The sequence below is a fragment of the Pteropus medius genome, unplaced genomic scaffold (genome assembly GCF_902729225.1).
Source record: "Pteropus medius unplaced genomic scaffold, Ma_sr-lr_union100, whole genome shotgun sequence".
NCBI classification, from domain to species: domain Eukaryota; kingdom Metazoa; phylum Chordata; class Mammalia; order Chiroptera; family Pteropodidae; genus Pteropus; species Pteropus medius.
This window is the reverse complement of record NW_024340701.1, coordinates 217,876-239,111: the sequence shown is the minus strand read 5'-3', so window position 1 is coordinate 239,111 and position 21,236 is coordinate 217,876. Positions and strand designations below refer to the sequence as shown.

The 21,236-nt window shown below is 52.1% G+C and overlaps 1 protein-coding gene across 2 annotated transcripts; it reads right to left on the bottom strand.

The window, feature by feature from the left end:
* Window positions 1-294: 294 nt before the first annotated feature.
* On the bottom strand, window positions 295-21,236 carry TIE1 (tyrosine kinase with immunoglobulin like and EGF like domains 1). Of its 2 annotated transcripts, XM_039883403.1 has the most exons (23): window positions 20,927-21,234; window positions 17,921-18,238; window positions 17,732-17,842; window positions 16,033-16,188; window positions 15,739-15,870; window positions 15,440-15,580; window positions 15,092-15,220; window positions 14,142-14,287; window positions 13,754-13,898; window positions 9,985-10,149; window positions 9,657-9,794; window positions 9,162-9,458; window positions 8,386-8,676; window positions 7,854-8,044; window positions 5,342-5,552; window positions 5,080-5,190; window positions 4,673-4,863; window positions 3,535-3,648; window positions 3,356-3,426; window positions 2,112-2,152; window positions 1,927-2,023; window positions 1,744-1,843; window positions 295-769 (listed from the first exon to the last, which is right to left on the bottom strand). In XM_039883403.1, the coding sequence occupies exons 1-23, from the start codon at window positions 20,982-20,984 to the stop codon at window positions 698-700; spliced, it is 3,426 nt and encodes a 1,141-aa protein (XP_039739337.1). In that variant the 5' UTR covers window positions 20,985-21,234; the 3' UTR covers window positions 295-697. The 2 variants fall into 2 exon arrangements, with proteins under 2 accessions (XP_039739337.1, XP_039739341.1); XM_039883407.1 differs by lacking the exon at window positions 9,162-9,458 and having other exon boundaries at window positions 298-769; window positions 20,927-21,236.

The following is a 21,236-nucleotide window of genomic DNA, read 5'->3' as shown; positions in this document are numbered from 1 at the left end:
AATGCTAGACTGGCAGCTACCTAGAGACATAGGGAGACACGTTGGTGATGGGGCTGGAGAGTAGGGAAGGGACCGGGGGAAATTTGAACTTTTTGTTATGATAGAGATGTGGGGGTGGTGTAGATATAAAATGAGTCTTCCAGAACATCTCTCACGTGGAGAGGCACCCCAACAGAGGGATTGGGCCTACAACAGTAACTAGGGATGGCATTTCTTTTCTTAGAAAGTCCAGTTTCTCTGTTTTTGGTTTAACTTTTCCCTGAGATTGAGCAACAGTAAAAGGCAGACATTGGATGGAGCTTCTCAGAGCATTTATTTTTTTCTGATTATGAGGCTGGGAGTGCAGAGTAGCTGAACAGGGCTTGTTACTGGTATGAGTGCTGGCTCGGGTGGAGAAGCAGAAGCAGGGGTTTGTACATAGGGAGTAGAAGAGGAACACATATGTGGAGCAGCTGAACTAGAAGGAAAGATGTAAAGGTAGTTGTAAAAGTAACTGCAAGAGGCATAGGAATAACTGCAAAGGATGAGGGCCCAATTCCCCTAAACCCACCCCATTCCTGGATCCCCTCTTTTCTTCCTTAAGTTAAAAAAAAAATTCCTTGAGGCAGCTCAGGTCAGAAGCTACAAGGATCAGAAGTCACAGGTTGGAGAGCAGTTTGCTCTGGCCAGCAGAGCCAGGTTCTGGCTGGATGGCAGCTCAGGCCTCCTCAGCTGTGGCGTCGATGCCCGCATAAGTGAAGTTCTCAAACAGCGACATGTTCACGTAGGCCTGGGGAGCAGAGCAAGCTTTAGTGGGGGCCAGAGATGGGGGTGACCATGCCCTAGAGGTTTTTGACTTCCATGTAATTGGGGTATCCTAAGAGACACTGATTTGTTCTAAAGATTCAAGATGGCTCCATGGCCAAGGGCGGCCCTCACCAGCCCAGAATAGCATGAGCAGCAGACCATAGTTGGAGGCTCAGGTGAGAGGCCCCTGACACAATTGTTAGGTAGGAGTTTTTTCATGTATTCATCCAATGAATTGTTTGTTCATTCATTCATTTACTTATTCATCTATTTATAAAGCTATTTTTGATGATTTATTCATTTATGTGGTTATGTGATCATTCCTTCATTCTTAAGATAGTTTACAAATTCCTTTAGTTAGTCATTAATTCATATGAAGAACAGTTTTTGCATTTACAAATGTATTATATTTATTTTGATATATTTCTTCATTTATATTTGATAATTCATTTATTCACATGGTTAATAGATCCAGTTATTTAACTATGTGTTTATTTATATTATTATATCATGTGATTATATCATCCATCCACTAATTCTATTCATTCATTCATTCATTCAGTTACGGTACCATTCATCCATCCATTTGGTTAGTTGACCATTTGTGTATTACACTCTGGCTCTGTGCCAGGTGAGGAGAGATGTTCTAGATGAAAATGGGCTGATGGCCCCAGTAGAGGACAGGCAAGCAGTCTGGGACCTGGGATCTGGGGAGGGATTTGCTGGTGGGGCTAGCAGTGGCCTTGAAAAAGAAGGGCCTAATGTCCAACCCATCGAGAAGTGGAAGTGGGTGCTGCATCCTGGGCCTGGCCTAGCTGCGGTGGCAACTAGTGGTAGGAACAGGGACCCAGAGGCTGCTGCTGGCTCCTATAAGAGGGCAGTCCTGTGAGCCTGGTGAGCCATAGTCCTTATCACCCGGGGCCACCCCCTACCCCCACCCCCACCCCATCTTCTCACCTTCCTGGCTTCCAGCATTCGGCCCAGCTGCACCGCGATCTGGGCGAAGGGAGGCCGCTCGTTCGGGCGGTCCCGCCAGCACTGACGCATTAGCTCGTACCTGCCGATTGGGCATTGTTGAGATGAGGGGTTAGGGCCAACTGGGGTGATTGGATCACAGGGTTCAAGGTTGAGGCAACTCACACTTCATTGTCACAGTTTCGAGGCTGCTCCATGCGGTAGCCCTGAGGCAGCTTCTCATAGAGCTCAGCACAGGTCATGCCGCAGTAGGGTGTACCCCCTGCAGGAGGGGACAAAACTCTCTTAGCCCCGGGGCCCCAGAGGAGGTAAGGTGGGGGTACCCAGAGGCAGAGGGATTTGGGACTCACCAAGGCTCACGATCTCCCAGAGGAGGACCCCAAAGGACCAGCTGAAATGAGCAGGGTGCACTTAGTTACCACTAGGCCCTAGGGCCAAGCAATTTAGTGTCTAGCAAACCCAGGTGTGCAGCCTGTTCCGGCTCTTGAATATGTCTACTCTGCAAATATCTTGCCTTGGTCAGCAATTATCTTTACTCCATTGAAACGTCTTCGTGGCCTCTCCCAGGCTCAATGTAATCATAGCTAGTATTTTTACTGCACACTTACTATGGGCCAGGCACTAATCATTTAATATATATGTTCATACATTTAACTCTTATAACAACCCTATGATATAGGTACTATTATTATCCTCATTTTATTAATGGAGACACTGAAGCCCTGAGGCACTGAGAGGTTAGGTAGCTTGCTCAGGTTAAGAAGCTTGTAAGTTTAAAATCCCTAGCCTCCCCCTGCTGATTCCTATAGTATCCTAGCTAACAAATAGCAGAGCTGGAATTCATACCCTCACAATCTGACTCCAAAGCCCTTGCTCTTAATTGTCTCTTTTATGGTAACAACCTCCACGCACGTGAGTCAGGTAAGGCCAGGGTAGGAGATCTAGTGCCGGGAAGGAATCTAGGGGTTTTGGGAGCAGAAGCAGGAAGTAGGTGAGTGGGGGTCAGAGGGGGCAGTCAGTGTGGTGGACAGTGAGCAGGGCAGGGCAGGCCAGGCCAAAGGGCTTGTGGCAAATATGCAGAATCAGGGCTGGAGGGTCCGGGCTGGCTAGGTCTCCCAGAGGGGCAGGAGTGTGCCAAGATGGTTGTCTAGGGGTAGGGAGCACAGAGAAAGAGTCTTGGGGCTCATATTCTGGTTAGGTCTTCATGTGGGGGATGACTCTGCCCCCTAGAGAAGAAGATGAGAGCATTCCTTGACTGATCTCTCCAACCACATGGGCATTATTCACCAGCATCCCCAAACCTCTCTAAGGCAACTCCAGTCTCTTAAACAAACACTGCCCTAAACTACTCCTACCTCAGTCCTACCTCTGAAATACCTTCTAAGACAAAACTTCCTTCCAGCTTGCTCCCCTACCTTCCCACTAAAATGGTGGGCATCACTAGGGTATGCACAAGACACACCCGGAACAAACCCTAGGGACATCCAAGTCATGCCTTAGACTACATGAGACATGTCTGAGACGTATCCAGGTAATGCCTATGTGCATCCTTGGGGGACCAAGCCCTCCTGCCCCTTCCCACCCCAACACTCACACATCACTCTTAGTGGTATAGACGCTGTAGTTCAAAGACTCAATGGCCATCCAGCGCACAGGGAGACGCCCCTGGGAGAGAGTGGGTTTGAGGGGCTGGGTAAGGAGAAAGGGCCTTATATCAGGTAATTCTGGGGAACAGGGCCAGCATGGACCCTGAGGGGGAGGACAGAGACTTACCATCGTCTTCTTCACATAAACCTCCTCCCCCCGAGAAAGACCGAAGTCAGCAATCTTGGAGGCCAGATTCTCTCCGACCAGCACATTTCGGGCAGCCAGGTCCCTGTGGATGAACTGCAGGCGTAATCAGAAGTCAGGGAAGACTGGGGATTAGTGAGCCCAGGACTCTTAGGCCAGTGAGGGGTCCAACTCCACGGACAGTCCCAGTCTTCTTGGCCATCCTCCGGGCCTTTAGTAACCCCTACTCTTCTTCCCACCCAGCCAGGCCTCCTCCTGGGTCAGCGACTCCTGCCTGAGAAAAATTACAGTGCTGGCTGTCATCCCTTCCTTGCTGTGATCTGGCCATGGCCAAGCCCAGGTGTACCTCTTTTCCTGGGACAATGGTGGGTGATCTCATTGCACCTTCTCTTCTTTGCATGCTCCCTAATCCCCTCTCTCTCAACCTCTTCTCCCCTCATTGATGACAATTGGGATGGCCTTTCTCTTGTCCAGAGTGCCCTCTGCCTTGAGTTCCAAGTCCTCCCCACTCGGGCTTCCACCTTCCTCAGAGACCTCTCTCCATCAACCCCTCCCTCTGCATTGGTCCCTGATCTGCCTTCAAAGATACTCAGAACTTTACTACCTTTCAAATGCCTTTCCTCAGTCTCATGTCCCCCTCCTACTGCTGCTGTCCATCTCTCCTTTCATTCGAGCAGAGTGTCCTTGGACTTGAGCTTGGGCCTCCACTCTCTGCTCTTCCCTTTGCCCTCTCCTGGTGGGTCTCGCCCACTCCGTCATCATTAGTGTCACCATCTGTAGGGTGACAGCTTCCAGATTGTTGTCCCTACCTCAGACTTCTCCCCTGAGTTCTAAGCTGGCATCTACAACTGCTAACTCAACACCTCCACCAAGATGTCCCTCAGATCCTTCACACACAACAACTCCTCCAGACCTGCTTCCGGTCCTGTGCTGTCACCCGCTGGCCCAGGCCAGCACCTTGGGGTCAAGTCCTTCTCTCAATTTCTCAATCCCACATGCAATTAGACCCTGTGATCAGTTAGTCCAGTGGTTTCTCCCTAGCATACCCTCCCTCCATGTGTGCGTGCGTGCACATGCACACACATACACACACACACACACACAGGCACATGCACACAACCTGCTTCTCACTCAGGTACTGCATGCCATTGGCAGCATCACTGGCAAAACGCAGCAGCTGCCGGGAGCTGAGGGTGGAGGCCGTTCCATGTTCTCGGGCAAAAGCAGGGTCTGTTTCCAGGACCCGGCTCTTTCGCAGAAAATCTAGCAGGTTTCCATAGGGGGCGTATTCAATAGCGATATACAAGTAACCTGGGAGGTGGGGAGATACATGGTGGTGGTTTCTGTACAAGGCAACCTGGTGGCAGCAGGTACCTAATGGTAGTAGACAGGGAGTCTGAAGCATGAAGGAGAATCAATGGTGACGTTTAGGTAACCTGAAGCTCCCAGTGAATTACTGAAGTGGAGGAAGAGATGGTTGATGATGGAGGTTTTGAAGAAGGGGTAGGTTATGACTTGAGAGATCACCTCGGTTCTCACAGGCTCCCAAGAGGTTGATGATATTGGGGTGATGCCCCAATTTGCACAGAACTTCCAGTTCTCCAGCAAAGTCACGATGGTCATTTTCAGAGGCATACTCTGTGTAAAGAATCCAGTATCAGTTTTGCCAGAAATAATTCTGGAGAAAGGGCATGGGCTGGTAAGGGCTGAGGTCAGTTACTAGAGGGAGCCAGGTGGGGCTTTGGATCTGTGCGACAAAGGAGAGGGTCAGGGGTCAATTTCTTTGGACCTTTCAGCATCTTGATGGCTGCATTCATCTTGAGCCCGTCCTTCTTGATCATGGCCCGGATGACCTGGCCGAAGTTCCCCTCCCCGATGAGGTCCTCAAAGGTGATGTCCTCCCACTCCAGCACCGGGTAATTCAGGGGCTCGGGCTGTGGTTTTGGTCGCCGGGTCAGTGTTAGGGTGCCTGAGCTGAACTGCAGGATGGTCTCCTCGCCCTTCACAGGATGGGACAAGTGGGCAGACAGTCCACGCAGGAGACATAGTGGAAGTAAGACACACGGATACGCAAAGAGTAGTTAGACAAGTGGACAGAGGCCCAGGCAGAGGCACTCTTATGGTCAGCCAGGGACAGACATACAGACAGAGGACACATTACTGAGACAGAATCATAGGAGATGGAGCCATGGGTGGGCGGTCGAGTGGACAGATGTCCACGGAGAGGCTGCGGCCTGGGAGTCAGGTGTATGGGGCTATGGAAAAATAAGGAGTGGGTAAAATTGCTAGAAGCCAGACATGAGTCAATGGGAGGATATTTCTAACATTTAAAACAGAAAGGAACTGGAATGAGCCATGATGGCAAGCAGTGAGCTGATCCCACAACCAGGCTTCTTTAACGCAATGGATGGATGCTCTGGAGAGGATTCTAGCCTTGGGCAGTTGGCTATGGTTCATTTATTGAGCACCTACTACATGCTAAGCCCAGAGCTGCTGGAAGCCAGTGGAAGGGCTTCTCCATAGTAGCAGAAGCAGAGACTACCACTATCCACTCACTTAGTGTCCATACATAGTTCTAAAACCACCCTGGGGCCTGAAGATAATAAGACCTTAACAAAGAAGAATGTCCAGTACCCCCGACTGAGCAGGGCTGATGGCAGGAAAAGGAAACAGCAGAACAGAACAAGGGAACTGCCAATAGGAAAACCAGAAGAAGGGCTAAGACAGCCCTGATGGTGGGGCTCCCTATGTGAGCTGAAGCCCAGCTGGATGGGGAAGGGCTGGGGACATGGGTCACATGGACACTCATGAAATATGGACAGCTGGAGGCATATACCAGCATGTACACGTGTGTTCTAGTGGTGGCACTATATGCAGGTGCATCCATGCAGAGGTCCACATAGACATGTGAGCATGGAGGGGCACAAGTAGAGGGACACGTACATCAAGGACAGGCATATACACATGGGGGTTCCTACAAGGGATGTGCACGTGCACACACACACAGCATACACTCATGTGCACACATCCGCAGACAGACACATGTACCAGGGGTGTATCTTGATATATGTTAGCATTATATATACTTTAAAAGATGCTTTCTCACTCCTTCCCCCAACATTTGTATCCATTACCCTCCCCCACCAGAGTAGTGGTGGCTTTCTGTGGGCACTGACCACAGAGGGAGGGCCAAAGCGGCCTGAACAAAAAAGCCAATTGAAGGGAGTTTTTAAAGGCATGACAGAGACAATAGCTTTGGACATGAGGCTTTCAATCACAAAGGATTAGCCCTGGAGAGAAAAGAGAGTTTTTTTTTTTTTTTTAATGCCAAAGTTTGGTGGTAAATATCAAGAGCTCAGGCTTGGTGGACCAAAGGCAGAGTTCAGGTCATAAGTTGCAACTAGGGAAGATCTCAGAGGGGACAGGACCAGGGGGTGGGAGAGAGAGATGGGAGGAGGTGACACGATGAGATCATGCTGGGCCCTGGAAGATGAGCCAGCACCCCACCCCCACCCTTCAGTAAGTAGCTGGGCTGGAGGGGCATGAACTACAAAACTCAGACAGGTGTTCAGGGAAGCCAAGGATAGTGGAGGCTTGTGCTTCCTTTCTCAAGGAGTGACAGGTGAGGCTGCAGGACTAGTGCAACTCCCGCGTGGTAGAAAAGGCTGTGTGAGGGGTTATAGCAACAGGTCTGAGGGCCGCAGGATATGCTGCCCTCTGCAGGGTACAGAGAAGCACCCCAGAGTCCTTAAGTCTTCCCAAGGATTTGCAAGAATGGAAGATGGGATAAGGAGCTCACAGAATGAGTGGCCTGTTGGCAGGAGGCCACAGAGGGGCTAAGGCCATCAGCCACAGCTGTGTGCAGGTAGAAGCTGGCCCCCAGATCAAGGAGGGCCTGCCAAGACAGAGGCCAGCATGAAGCCCAGGTGCCCCTCCATGATATCACCATGCCACCTAGGCTTAGATCACCCCCGGGGAGAAGTGGGAGAATTCTGAATTGACCATGGTGAAATATAGACATAACCAAGTTATTCTGAACTGTGAATATTAAATATTTCACTACCGATATCAATAGGCTCATGAGCTGAGTTCAGTTCCAGTGAAATAAAGAAAATTACATTTTATGCTCTTGAGTGTCATTGAGTGTGGTCTTATACCTGTGACATAAACATGCACGTGCCCCCCCACACACACACACACGCTCAGGGCATACAAGTACTTGTGTATACATAGTAGATACATATACACAGTAGACACAGAGTCTGCACACATGTGCCCCGGGATTGGTATGGGCCACTGACCGATCCTGACTGGTAGGTGAAGGTACGTCTGCGGTGCAGACAACTTCTGCGGATGCACACCAGAGTTAAGAGGGCGGCCAGGATGGTGAGGCAGGTGGCAGACACAGAGCCCACCACAGCCAGGATCAGCTGTTGATCTAGGCCCTCTTCTGCTGCCCGGATCTCTTGGACTGGGCCCTCACTCTGTAGCCCTAGACACAATAAGATGAGAAGATCATGGGGATACCTGGGTTAGGGAACCCAGAGGCTACTGTAGGGTTACACAGAGGGAGAAGTCAAAGATCCCAGTACCAGGGAGGAACCAGGGATGTCAGGCCTAGGGCCAGTGGGTCACTGGAGTGACATAATTTTCCCAGCACTAGGATAGCAGATCATAAGAAGGGAAGGGTCCAGATCCCCAGTACCAGGGCTCATGTCACTTTCTGGGAGGGGCCTGGGATGCCCTAGCTCCAAGGCAAGGGATCATATGGAGGAAGGGCTTACTGAGACTGACCCCAGGGCCCAGGAGTCCCCATGGGCCCTGCCCTCTCACCGTTGCCCAGGGTGGACTCTTCTACCATGTTGCTCCAGTCACCAGGACCCTGGACACTGGCCCGCACACGGAAGAGGTAGCGCGTGCTGGCATTGAGGCTGCGGACAATGGTGCTTGTCTCCTCAGGCCTGTCCACGTCCATCCACAGTGGGTCTCCTGAGCCCCCGGCCACCTGCACCTCCACAATGTACTTGGATATAGGCCCAGCTGGAGCCTCTGGGCGCTGCCATGTCAGCTGGATCTCAGAGTCTGAGAGGGCCTGGGCATGGAGGTACCGGGGGGCAGGGGGCCCTAGGGAGATGGAGACAGAGAGGCAGCACTCAGGCAGAACCAAGTTACAGAGCTGTGGGGTCAGACGGATCCATCTAGTGGTATCCCCTGCTCTGAGGACCCCAGAATAGGAGCCACCCTGCTAACCTCCTCCTCCCTCCTAGGCTGAATTCTTCTCCCTACGGCCTCTTCCACCCCTGAGCTTCTGCTTCCCCTTATTCTCCTTATGTCCCAAGTCTTTCTGGTGTTCTAGATCCTCCCAGTGTCCTAGGTCCTCCCCATGTTCCCCCTGTGCCCTGTGTTACCCCGTCCCATGTCCTCCCTGTGCCCATGTCCTGTCTGCCTGATGTCCTAAGTCCTCCTATGCCCATGTTTTCCATATGCCCTGGGTTCTCTTCACATCCATCCAGTCTCCTGGAAACTCCCATGTCCTTTTGGGTCTTGTGTGTCCCCTCTGTCTCCTGTCCTCTCCTCATTCTAAGACCATCCCCCTCTCCTGAGCATACCACTGGGGGGCAGAAGCACCCGTGCAGGGGGTGAGGCAGGGCCCAGGAGGGTGCAGTGGTAGAGGCGCACATCCAGCTGGTAGTGGGTGCCAGGTGTGAGTCCGGTCAGGAGGGTGGTTCGGGCCTGGGGGGACGAGACGTTCTCCCGCCGCTCCTGTCCCCGTGTCCCGTCCCACAGGCGCAGCAGGAAACCATCGCCCACCAGTGGCCCAGGCACCGAGGGTAAGGACCAGCTCACTCGCAACCGGTCAGGACCCTCCACATGCCAGCCCTCCAGCCACGGCTGCAACAAGGGCTCTGGGGCCAGAGGTCAGGGGTCAGAACTTGTCTAGGGGGTCCTTGGGGCTGGACAGGACAGTGATCCCCAGGGGAAAGGGTGGGATAACCTCCAATGAGAAAGGCAGGGTCCCCTGGGGTAGATAAGACTTGACAACCCCTGAGTGCACAGGACAGTAACCCCTGGGGTACAGGAAGAGATAACTCTTGGCCTCTCACCAGGACAGTCTGTAGTCATGAGGGTGGGAGGTCCCCAGGCCCCCTCCCCTCCTTCCCCTGGCCGGCTCAGCTGTACACGGACACTGTATCCTGTCTTCGGCCTCAGGTTCATTAACGTCACATTCTCACTTGGGTCCACTGGGGGTGGGGTACACAGCATACATCATTCAGTCCCAGCTCCTTCCAGAAGCTGCTCTTCTCCCTTCAGCTCCTCTCTTCCCCTTGTACCACTCTTCCTCCCCCTCCATTCCCCCCTTCTCCTCTTATTATTACCCAACCCCTGTCCTGCCCCAGCACCCCCTCCTGCCCCAGCTCTTTCCCCACTCACCCACGATGGCGGACCAGGCCATGGTCCTGGGGCTGTCCTGGGGCCGGTAGTGCAGGCGGACAGAGGCAATGGGTCCATCTCCAGAGAAGGAGACCAGTGGGGACACCACAAGCTGGCGACTCTGCTTGGCCAGGAGCCTAGGAGCAGTCAGGGGCACCGGGGGCACTGCCAGGAGACTCAGGGTAAGGCATGGCCCAGAAAGCCAACTTCACCCTTAGAAACGAGGGGACTCTGTGTTTTGGCCAACAAAAATATTTGGGATCTCAGTTTGGATCTGGGGACCCTCTGGGCTGGGCAAAGACCAAGTTCAAGAGATGACCAGAGTGGCCAGGGCCCAAAGAGGATAGAATTCTGTCCCCTGGGCAACTTGGGGCATAAGGATATGGCACTCTGATTTACGTTTAAATGCATTATCAAATTTACTCTTTGAGAAAAAAATGGCGTAGATGATAGAGGCTCTGTTCATCCCTTTTGTGACCAAATCAGAATTGTGATGGAAACAAGGAGCAAACAGCAAGAAAAATCACCTAGGATCTAGATGAACAAGCCCTACAACTAGGAAGAGAAATAAGAAATTACCCTGCAACAGGACAAGGTAGGACAGGGAGTGGACACAAGGCTGCCTGGTCTAGAGCGGCTTAGTGGGACAGAGGTCATGGCAGTGGCAGAAGCCTCTTAAAGGGGCCGTGTCTGCGAGCGGACTTTCGCGGTGACGGACCTGCTCGCTCTGAGCATCAGTAGTGGGTCAGCTGCATACCAGGGACTTACGGGGGACACTGAGTTATCGGAGTGAGGGCCAGAGGCAAGACTCACTCTACAGAAGTGCCAGTGGTATCCACTGTTCCTCTGTTGAGCCCTCCCCCCTCCCAGTGTGAGGACTAAGTGCCGCCATAGCTGAGACGTCATCAAATTGGATAACAGAGGTTGCTCCACCCAGAGGATTCTCTGAAACCCTGCCTCCCCCAACTCCCAGCCCCAGCAAGCCACATCTAGGTGTATCCTCAGCCAGTTTGGTGCCCCTTGCTGAGCAGCGCCTAGACTCACACTGGTGGCAGCTAGCCTCGGTTTCTGATGTGGTTTCTTGAGGCAACTATAAGCACAGCATCTATGAGTTGCTTGCTGAATCTTAACAGGTGGCCCTAGAGGGCCACAGGCTGGGGCTAAATTTGGCCTGCAGCTGAATCCCTTTCAGGACTGTGCCACTGGACACCTACTACGCAAAACCATGCTAAAAAGACTGGGAGATTTAGGAGCTTTGCTTAGTACCTAGAAACAGATACAGAAAGGCAGCCAAAATAGGAAGACAAAGAAGCAGAAACCATACGAGAGAACAGAACAGAGATCCAGAAATAATGGAGTCAAGCAATCTAACAGATGCAGAGTTCAAAACACTGGTTATAAAGATGCTCAATGAAATTAGGGGAAGTGTAGAAGAATTCAGTGAGAACTTTAACAAAGAGATAAAAAAACATAAAAATGGAAATTATAAAAGAGAACCAGTCTGAAATGAAGAACACATTATCTGTGATGAAAAGTATATTAAATGGAATTAACAGAGTGAATAAAGAAGAGGATTGATTGACCTATATAGAGGAGGGGGAAGCCAATCAGAATGGTAAGAAAAAAGAAGTCAAGACTATACTAATAATTTAAGGAGCCTATGGGACACTATTAAATGTAAAAATATCCATGTCATAGGGGTACTTGAAGAAAAACAAGACATTGAAGAGTTATTTGAAGAAATAATGATGGAAAACTTCCCTAACCTGGTGAAGGAAATAGACATAACACCCCAGGAAGCTCAGAGAGTCTCAAAAACTAGGAACCCAAAGAGGCCCACATCAAGACACATCATAATTAAAATGCCAAAGGTTAAATATAAAGAATCTTAAAAGCAGAAGAGAAAAGCAGTTAGTTAACTAAAAGGAAGCACCCATAAGACTGGCAGCTGATTTCACAAAAGAAACTATGCAGGACAGAATGGCTTGGCACAAAATATTCAAAGTGATGAAAACCCAGGATCTACAACCACAAATACTTTATTCAGCAAAGCTATCATTTAGAGTCAAAGGACAGATAAAGAGCTTCCCAGACAAAAATAAGCTGAGGGAATTTATCAACACCAAGCCAGGATTACAGGAAATGTTGGAGGGACTTCTTTAAGAAGAAAAAACTTGTATCAAAAACAGGAATAAAGAATGGTAATAACTACATTCCTATCAACAAGTACCGCAAATGGAAAAGAATTAAGTGCTCTAACCAAAAGACAGAGTGGCTGAATGGATAAGAAAACAAAACCCCTACATATGTTGCCTACAAGAGACTCACTTCAGATTAAAAGACACACACAGACTAAAAGGAAGGGGATAAAAAAGATATTGCTTTGATGGACCCAGAGGGTGTTGCACTGAATGAAATGGGTCAGATAAAGAAAGACAAATATTACATGATTTCGTGGAATCTAAGGAACAAAATAAACAATAAGAAAAGTGGAAATAAACTCATAGATACAGAGAACATTTTGAGGGCTACTAGATGGGAGCGGGGTTGGGGGATGGCAAAAAAGGTAAAGGGATTATAAGGTACAAATGGATAGTTGCAGAATAGACATGGAGATGTAGAGTGTAGCATGGGGAAGATGGTTAATAATGTAATAAATATGTAAGGGGGAAGAGGGGTACTAGATTTAGTGGGGTGATTGCTTTGTGAGTTATGTGGATCTCTGATCACTATGCTATACAACTGAAACTGGTATATTATTGTATGCCAACTATAACTGAAAAAAACTCATTGAATTGTACAATGTAAATACAAGCAACTAATTGTCTATTATATTTCAATAAAGCTGGGGAAGAAATTGAGGAAAAAAAAATTTACTCTTCAACGGCAACCCTATCCAGTGAGCGCTGATATCCTCATTTTGCAGAGAATAACAAGCTATGAGGGACTAAGTAACTTGCTTAAGGTGATGGAGCTAGGAATTTGTAGAGTGAAAATTAGAATCCAAGTTGTCTGGGTCCAAAGCCTAGGGAGAGTGAGAAGAGAGAGGCTGGAGGCGGAGCTCCGGGGCCACGCTAATATTTCCTGGTGGTGGAGGGGGCTGCTGAGTGGCAGGAGGGGGAAGAGTGAGAAAGAGGAAATGAGAGAGAGGTCTGGGCGTATGTGGGGAGGAGGGAGTGCCAGGAGCAGAGGGAAAGAGGAACCAAGAAGTGGCAGGGGGTATGAATGGCCAAGGCTTATGGTGCTGGAGAAGGTGAAGGGACACCTGGGCCTGGGTGGGCATGCTCTGCTCTGAACAATCTCAGGCACTGGCAGCTCCCTCCTCATTCACCTATGCAGCACCTCTGTAAAGGCGAGCAGGTGGCCCTCTGAGCTCTGCAGCCCCATGTGTTCTCGTCTGGCACTGAGTAGCCCGTGGTATGACCCAGAGTGGGAGAAGCATCCCAGAGGCAGAGTTAAAGGCCACCGTGTGTCTCTGTATGGAGGTGGAGAAGGCAAGCAGGGCCAGGAGGGAAGCTGGGTGAGGACAGAGGGTGTCCCATTTCTGGGGCACGGGATGTCCTGTCCAGATGGGACTGAGAAGTGCTCCTACCCTGACAATGCCCAGCCCAAACTCTGGTTAACCACATGCCTTCTTCTTTGCCTGGTGCTGGGCCATGACCTCAGATGCCCTTGACCTTCCTGCTATGATGCTCAGTCTGGGCAGCATTGGCTGGTCCCCACTCTGCCTGCTGCTGTCCATCCTCCATGGCCCTAGGACATCACTGACCTTTGACGTTGACCCTGAAGCGCCGGCTGTCTTGACCACCAGACGTAGACACGCGGCATTCCCAGAGCCCACTGTCCCCAAGAGTCAAGCGTGGCACCTCGAACTCGGCTGTAGTCCTATCTGGCTCCACAATGGCCTTGGTGGACTAAGAGAGAGAGGGGAAGGGGACAAACCACAGACAATGTACATCTGTGTGGCAGATACACTCCTGTCTGGACTGACGAGGGGACAGAGGCCCGGAGGCAGCCCCTCAACAATCGGCCTGGCTACTTTAGAGCTGTGGTCAGGCCAGTGCGTAGATCTTGCAGAGAGCCTTGAAGGGCCAGGGGTCTGAGGGACCAACTGGGAAGCTGGCGATGGGGGGCCCTGCTTGGGGTCACGGGCTGACCAGCAGGACTGTGCCGTCTGGCTTGCGGAGCTCCATGCTTCCCCGCACTGGGAAGGGGTTCCCTGCGGCTGCACAGTTGATCCGGGGCATTGTCTCCAAGTTGAACTCCAGTTCTGAGGCTACGTCCAGGATCTGGGGGATCCGGTCTGGGGAGAGAAAGGACACTCGTCCTGGAGCCACAGGGGCAGTCATGTGACCACCAAAGTGTCCTTTGTCCTGTGTCATTCATCTCGGTGGAGGCACCGCCATCTGACCAGTCACTCAAGCCTGAATGCCAGCAAAGCCCTGCGTGAGTCCTCGAAGGCCCTCGTGCCCCACTTCTGATTAGCTACAGAGTCTACCTCCTGACTCTTCACCTCCTAAGACCTTTTCATACTGAAACCAGTGCCATCACTAGCCTCAGCCTCATGGCCAGGACAACGGTTCAGGCCTCATTCGTTTCTGGGTCCTGCCACGGCTCATCCAGGATCTCCATTCCACTCTCCACCCAGCAGCTGGAGTTTTTTCTCATACGTAAATCTGACCGCTTTGTGCCTCTTCAACAATTCCTTCCTGCCCCTACCATATTAAGTGCAAACCATCTGTGCTGCCATTCGAAGTCCCCAAGATTTGACCTCTCCTGACCACTCCCCAGCCTCCCTTTATTCCACTGTCCTGGTACCCGAGCCTTCGCCCATGCTCTTTCCCCATCCGCCTCTCTCTTGTTCTTCATATCCCATCTCAGATCTTGCCTTTTCCCAGAAGCTCTCTCTGACCCTCTCAGACTGGTCAGGGCCTCCTCTGGGCTCCCACCCACTCTGGGCTGCTGCTCATCTCTCTGTGGATGGTGTGGGCTGAGTGGTGAGAATTCCTTTCAGACCATGAACTCCCTGGGGCAGGATTTAGAGCATTAACAGAGAGATGGTGAGGGCTGGCTTGTCTTGAGGGATCTGAGACCCTTGTGTTCATACCTGACTTCTCACAGTGCACTCCATGCCACCCAGAGGGGCAGACACAGCCACTGAAGCGGTCACAAGTGCCACCATTCTGACACTGGCACTGGAGGCGGCAATCAGCCCCAAAATGACCAGGGGCACAGGCTGAGAACAGAGTGGGCATAGTTAGAGGGGCGCAGGTCAGAGGGCAATGAGGGCACAGCTGGGGCCTGGATAACAATGGGTTGGGTGGAGAGGGCACTGGTTAGGTGAGCAGGGTGCTGTGGAGGGCTTGGTGTGCAAGTCAGGGTCAGAATAAGGGTTCGAGTAGACCTTGGGCTGGCTCTCTGGGTCAGGTACCGTGGAGGGCAGGTTAATGCGTACCTTCTTGGCACTGGCTTCCTCTCCAGCCAGACCCACAAGAACAACCATAGGGATCTGGGAGGCAGAAGGTGAGGCCCCAGCAGCCTGACGTGCCTGGGCACTGCTCCTGGCAGCTCTGCCCAAAACGGCCCTCTCTGCAGGCTGGAAAGAAGGTATGTGGGGCTAGAGGCCTCTGTCAGGCCCCAGGGTTAGGGACCTACTTGGCATTCTCACCCTCCGAGCTCTATCCCATGGTTAAAGGGTCCTCCCTCAGCCGGGCATCCTCTCCTGCCTAGGTCCTGGCTCCCCCTTCTCCTTACCCTGCTCGCAGCGGGTACCAGTGAATCCAGGGGGGCATACACACTCGCCATCCTGGTCATGGCAGACACCTCCATGCAGGCAGCCTGGGCATTCCTTGGTACAGCTTGGTCCCCAGCGTCCTGCCCCACAGCCTGGAGGAATGTGCTTTTAGCAGCTGACCCTCACCCACCTGACCACTGCTGCTAAGGACTGGGGCAGCCCTGGGGACCCAGGGATCTAGGAGAGCCACAGGAAGTACCCACAGGGCTCCCAGCCTCCCACACCACCCACCACTGCTGCTCTCTGCCCCTAACCCCGCACGATGAGCCGAAAGAAGGCACTGCCCAGGGGGCTGGTTTCCAGGTAGGTGGCACTGTAGATGCCACTTGATGATGGTTGCACGTTTGGGAGCTGCAGCAGGAACCGCCCATCTTGGGCTTCATGCCAGTCCAGGGTATAGAAGTAGGATCCTGGGGGCATAAGAGGATCAAGGGCCTCAGCACCATGTGGGAACTGGTGTCCCCTCTCTCTGGTACCTTCCTCCAGATCCAATCACAATGCGTGGCACACATTGATGTGACCTAGGCAGAAGCGAGCAGAGGGAGGGGACACCAGTTCCCACATGGTGCTTCCCACTCACTTCTGCCTAGGTCACATCAATGTGTGCCACGCATTGTGATTGGATCTGGGGGAAGGTACCAGGGAGCGTTTGTACCCAAGTCAGAAAGCTGGGAAACATCCTCTCTCCATGCTCCAGCAGCCGCTCAGTAAGTCACCGGTCCTGCTCAGTCTGTCTCCTCTCATCTCCTGAAGTGTCCTCTTCTCTCCATGCCCACTGCCACTTGCCTTGGTGGTACCCACCTCCCACAGCCTTCTAAGTGGTCATTCTCTCTGCTTCCAGTCTCCCCTTTCTCATCCACTCTCCACTCAGCAGCCACTGTGTTTTCTCTGCAACAGACTCTTCAATAGTTCTCCACTGCCCTCATGACCACATCCAACTCCTGAGCGCATCATTTTCGCCAGTTCGGCCACTGCTTAGCCCTACAGCCCTATACCTCTCCACATCCTGTCTGACTCCTAACGTTCTTGAATTCCTGAATTGCTGGTTTCTCTTCTAGAAACACCAGGGTACTTCAGAGCTTCCTGCCTTTTCTCTCTCTCCTTTGACTAACTCCCACACCTCTTTCTGGGCTCAGTTCAGGTGTCATCTGCTCGGGGATTTCTCCAAGGAGACCCTCCTTCCAGGACTTGCAGGCCCTAATAGTACATGAGTGTCCTTGTCCCTGCCCCTGTCCCACCCTCTCCTTGCCTCTTTGCTCAGGACTTCACAGACTCTAGGGAGCCCAGGTCTACCTGACTATCCACATCTCTGGGCAGTTCAGAGGGCCTGGAGCTCAGGAGGCAACCCCTTGGCCCAAGGGAAGTGTCTTCCTCCTCCAGGAGCCCAGGGATGCAAGAGGCAGCCAAAAGGCTGTGAGTCTCAGGGCTGAGGCAGGAGTCTTTGGGGCCACAGAGGAAAACAGCTTCCTCCCATGGGGTGACCAAGCTCCCCAGGTTTGGCAAGGCCCCAGCACACATCTGGACAGATTTCCAGAAGAGGCTAGACTTCCCCTACCCGTGCTGGGACTTTGTTAACAGTTCTCTTCTTCCCCATGGGGATCGTTGCTCCCCACTATGTGAACTATGTGACAGCACCTGCTAGCTCTCAGGGGAGAGTCAAAGATGAGGGTTTAACATAGTGCTGATTTGGGGGTGACAGGGAAGGAGGTAGCTGATCACAAAGCTGCTGGTCCTCTGGGTGCATCTCAGCTCAGAGCTAGAGATGGATGCAGGTGCATCCCATGGACCTGGTCCAGAACGGTGGGGACCCCGGAGGTTAGCCAGGGTGGGTAACAGGTGTATGGGAGTGACAGGTGTGTTAGGGGCCAAAGCTGAGGATGCCAAGGGCCATGGAGGTATTGAGTGTCAGATCTATGGGTTCCCTTGCCCAGCCAGCTAGGATGCCCCTCTCACCGTTGCTCTTCCAGATCACATCTGTCTGCTTCTCCTTGCGCACACGTGCGGAAAGCACAGCCGTGTCGCCTTTGTTCACTGTGTGTGTAACCTTGTCCGGGATAAGGTGGGCTGCGGGGTGGACGAAGGGTGGGGTCAGAGGTTAACGGCAGCCCTTATTCTCCCTCCTGACCCGTGAGCCAGACTCACCTCCAGGGCTGTTGTGCACGTAGAGAACGCGCGTGCGCCGCGCCCCTGCGCCGCCCACGCAGGAGAAGACACCCACCAGGTCCGAGGGCTTGGAGAATCCGCTCAGCGTAATGCGCTGCGAGCCGTTACGGGTCAGCTGCGGGGGCAGCCAGGGCCGGGGCGTGCGCACGATGCGGTCGTCCTTCTCCAGCAGCAGGGCGGTGCCCCAGGCGTCTGCGCCCCTGCCGGTGCTCGCCTCGCCAGACACGCAGGTCAGGAAGAACCTCTGCGGCTCCGTGCGGCGCAGGTCGGCCAGCAGCGTCAGGTCCACCGCTGCGCCTGGCATAGAACAGCAGTCCTTGGATCTCACGGGGTCCCCGACCTTCCTCCTCCTTTCCCTCCTCTTCCCCCCCATCTCCAGGCTCTGCCCTTGGCAGGTATTTCCGTCCTCCTCCCTTCTCGTCCCTTTCCCCTTCCCGGTGCATTGGCCCCTTTCCCTCAAACCTCTTCATCCTAAAAGAGCAAAAACAAAAACAAAGTCCCCTTCTCTGGCCTCACCCCCTCCCTTCTCCTGCCAGATGGCTTCCCTTTGCAGCCCAGCTTTGGAAAGAATGATCTATGCTCCCTGTCTCCGTTTCCTTTTTATTCCCCACCAGTCCGGTTTCCCTGACCTGTCTTTCAAACTGCTCTGCCAAGGGAAGCCACTCTCCCTGGCCCCCATCCCGAGGGAATAGGCTGGGAGGGCCACAGAGAATAGAGTGCCTTGGAAGGACCCCTCCCTGTCACTTAAGACATTTAGACATGTTTGCTGTGCTTGGGATTTAAGGCGGGAGAGGCTGGGTTCTGCAGCCAGGTGGTTGAGGCACGGAAAGGAAGACAGCTCTGCGGCCAGTGAAAGGCCAGAGACAGAGAGCGCAAGCCTTGAGGTCTCTTCTTTGTTTTCCTAAGAGCTCCCAGCCTTGGCCTTGCTGGAACACAGACATGGACACGTCAGTCAAATGCAGGGCACCACAGAGGATGCAGGGGAGCACAGAGGATGGGTCCCTGACCCATAAGGGGGTGCTGCAGGGGATAAAGAGATGCCTTCTGAGAGATAAAGAACCCCCTGGAAGGTCTTAAAGCTGAACAGGACATAGAGGGATGAGGAGAATGAGGTTGGACAGAGGTAGGAAAGGGCATTCTTCGCAAAGGGCACAGCCTGACTTAAGAAGTGGAATGAAAAATATTATGAATATAAAAATATTCCGTGTGGCTGGGGCATACAGTGTGAGGCAGAAGAGTGGTGAGAGAACTAGAGCTGGAGTCCAGGCCCTACTGTGCTGAGCCTTTCCAGACTCTTCAGCCCCGTGATCCCTCGCCCTTCTGAGTCCCCCCTTCTCTGTCCCTGCCTGTTAGCTGTCAAATAATTAGTTTAAATGTCTCTTAGCTTATCAATTAATATTCTTTGAAAGTCTACCATGAGTCAGTGAAGCTAGCATTTGCTGACCACCTGCCATTTGCCAAGCACCTGATTTCCAAGGGATCCTCACACCCTTCAGTAAAGTTGCTGTCTTTCCATACAGAGGAGGGTAATCATTATTCTACAGGCTTCTCTGAGAGAGCTCATCCACTCCCTTGGCTTTAACTATCAACTCTGAGTCAATAACCCTAGGATACCTTCTCAGCTTGGGTCTGCTTGTCCATCAGCTTTCCCCAAACCCGCTGCTTTCCAGTGCTCCCTGACTCAATGGAGGGTCAAATTTCGGAGTCATCTTGTACTCCTACCGTCACAATAATTAATGTTTATTGGAGGTCAATTGTATGCCAGGCACTTTACTCATGTTTCTTTTTATCATCCTAACTATCTGGCAAGGTGGGTGTTATTACCCTGATTTTATAGCCAGGGAAGGAAGGCTCAGAGAAATAGCTTGCCCAAGGGCATACAATTAGTAACCGGCAGAGCCAGGTTGTCTGACTCTAAAGTCCACACTTTTAAGCATTATGTTGGCTGCCCTAATCCGTCACAAAATTCTATAAGTTCTGTTTCCTCAAAGCCTCTTGACTTTATCCCCATCTCCAAGCCCGCCCTTGCCTAGTCCTCACTCCTTACTCACCTCGACCATCCCTGCATCACACCCCTCCTTCCTCACCTCATCCTCCAAAGCGATCCATCTAAGACCTTGTGACTCTCAAGTCTACAACTTCTCATGGCTCCCCGTTGCCCTCAGAATAAAATGCATGCTCTCGAGCCCCTGCTGCTCACAGCTGTCCTTCCTGCTGCGTTCCCTCCGATGCGCTTCCCTGCCTCTGAGATTTTCATCTATTTCTGGATGCCTGGAATGAAGACCACTGCTCTTAGAGAACCCCCTTCTCACATACTGCCTGAGGTGGGGTAAGCTGACTCCTCCTCAGTACTCCTCTGGAGCTCCTGTGCCTGTGTGGTTAGGCCTCCCCCTGTGTCCTGTATCCTCCACTAGACTATGAATCACTCAAAGGCAGCTACTGTGTTTTAATCTTCTTTGGCCAGCACACTGAAGGAATCAGCTACCACTTACCTAGAAGCCCTTACCAAGTGCCGGGCATTGTGCCAAGCACTCTGTAAATTACCTCATTTAAACCTCATAACAGCCATAGGAGGTCAGCATCATTTAATTTCACTGTGCCGATCTGGAGGCTGCCTGCCTCTCAACTAATGGTCCACCACTTAGCACAGTTCCTGGAATATTGTTGGTTCTTGATAAATATTTGTCAAGTGAATAATTGAATGAATGCAACACACTGACCATATGAGCACCCACTGAAAACTTCACGGGGCCCATGGGTCCTGCTATTCCCCACTGATCTTAAGATCCAACACAATCAATAGTGGCTCTTCTGCCTTCCCCTCCTCCAAACCCAGGCTGCAGTGATTTCTAGCATCTGCTTAGGTTTTCCTGGCCCTGATCCGACTTTCTAGCTCATCAGGGTATGGATGAAAGTGATGGCAGTGATGATACGGTTTACCCTCCTTGGAGGTTCGGTTGGGGCTTGGCTGGAGGGGAGACTTACCAGCATGAGAAGCCAGGAAGATGATGGGAAGCAGCAAAGGGAGTCCCAGCCAGACCATACTCCAGAGGCTGACCAGGCCAGCCAGGACAAGGTAGGCCCACAGTCAGTGACTCTGGGTCTGGCTGCTCAGCCTGTAGTAGTCAGTGTATGTTGGTGCTGGGGAGGAAGAGGAAATGAGGTGGCTTGGGTGGGAGGGGTGGCAGGGGAGAGAGGTGGGAAGGACTTATCCTGCTTCTGGGCCTCTGGGCTCCCCAGTGTGATTCCCAAAAGACTGGGAATTTGTTTGACTTCAAAGACCCTGGAATGGGGT

Excerpts from the sequence above, each read along its gene's own strand:
- TIE1 (XM_039883403.1), bottom strand. The coding sequence starts at position 20,984 with ATGGTCTGGCTGGGACTCCCTTTGCTGCTTCCCATCATCTTCCTGGCT. Across the intron at positions 4,864-5,079 it reads GGGAGCCTGTGAGAACCGAG|GTTACTTGTATATCGCTATT; the intron begins GTGATCTCTCAA and ends CCCACCTCCCAG. Across the intron at positions 2,024-2,111 it reads CTGGGAGATCGTGAGCCTTG|GGGGTACACCCTACTGCGGC; the intron begins GTGAGTCCCAAA and ends CCCCTCCTGCAG.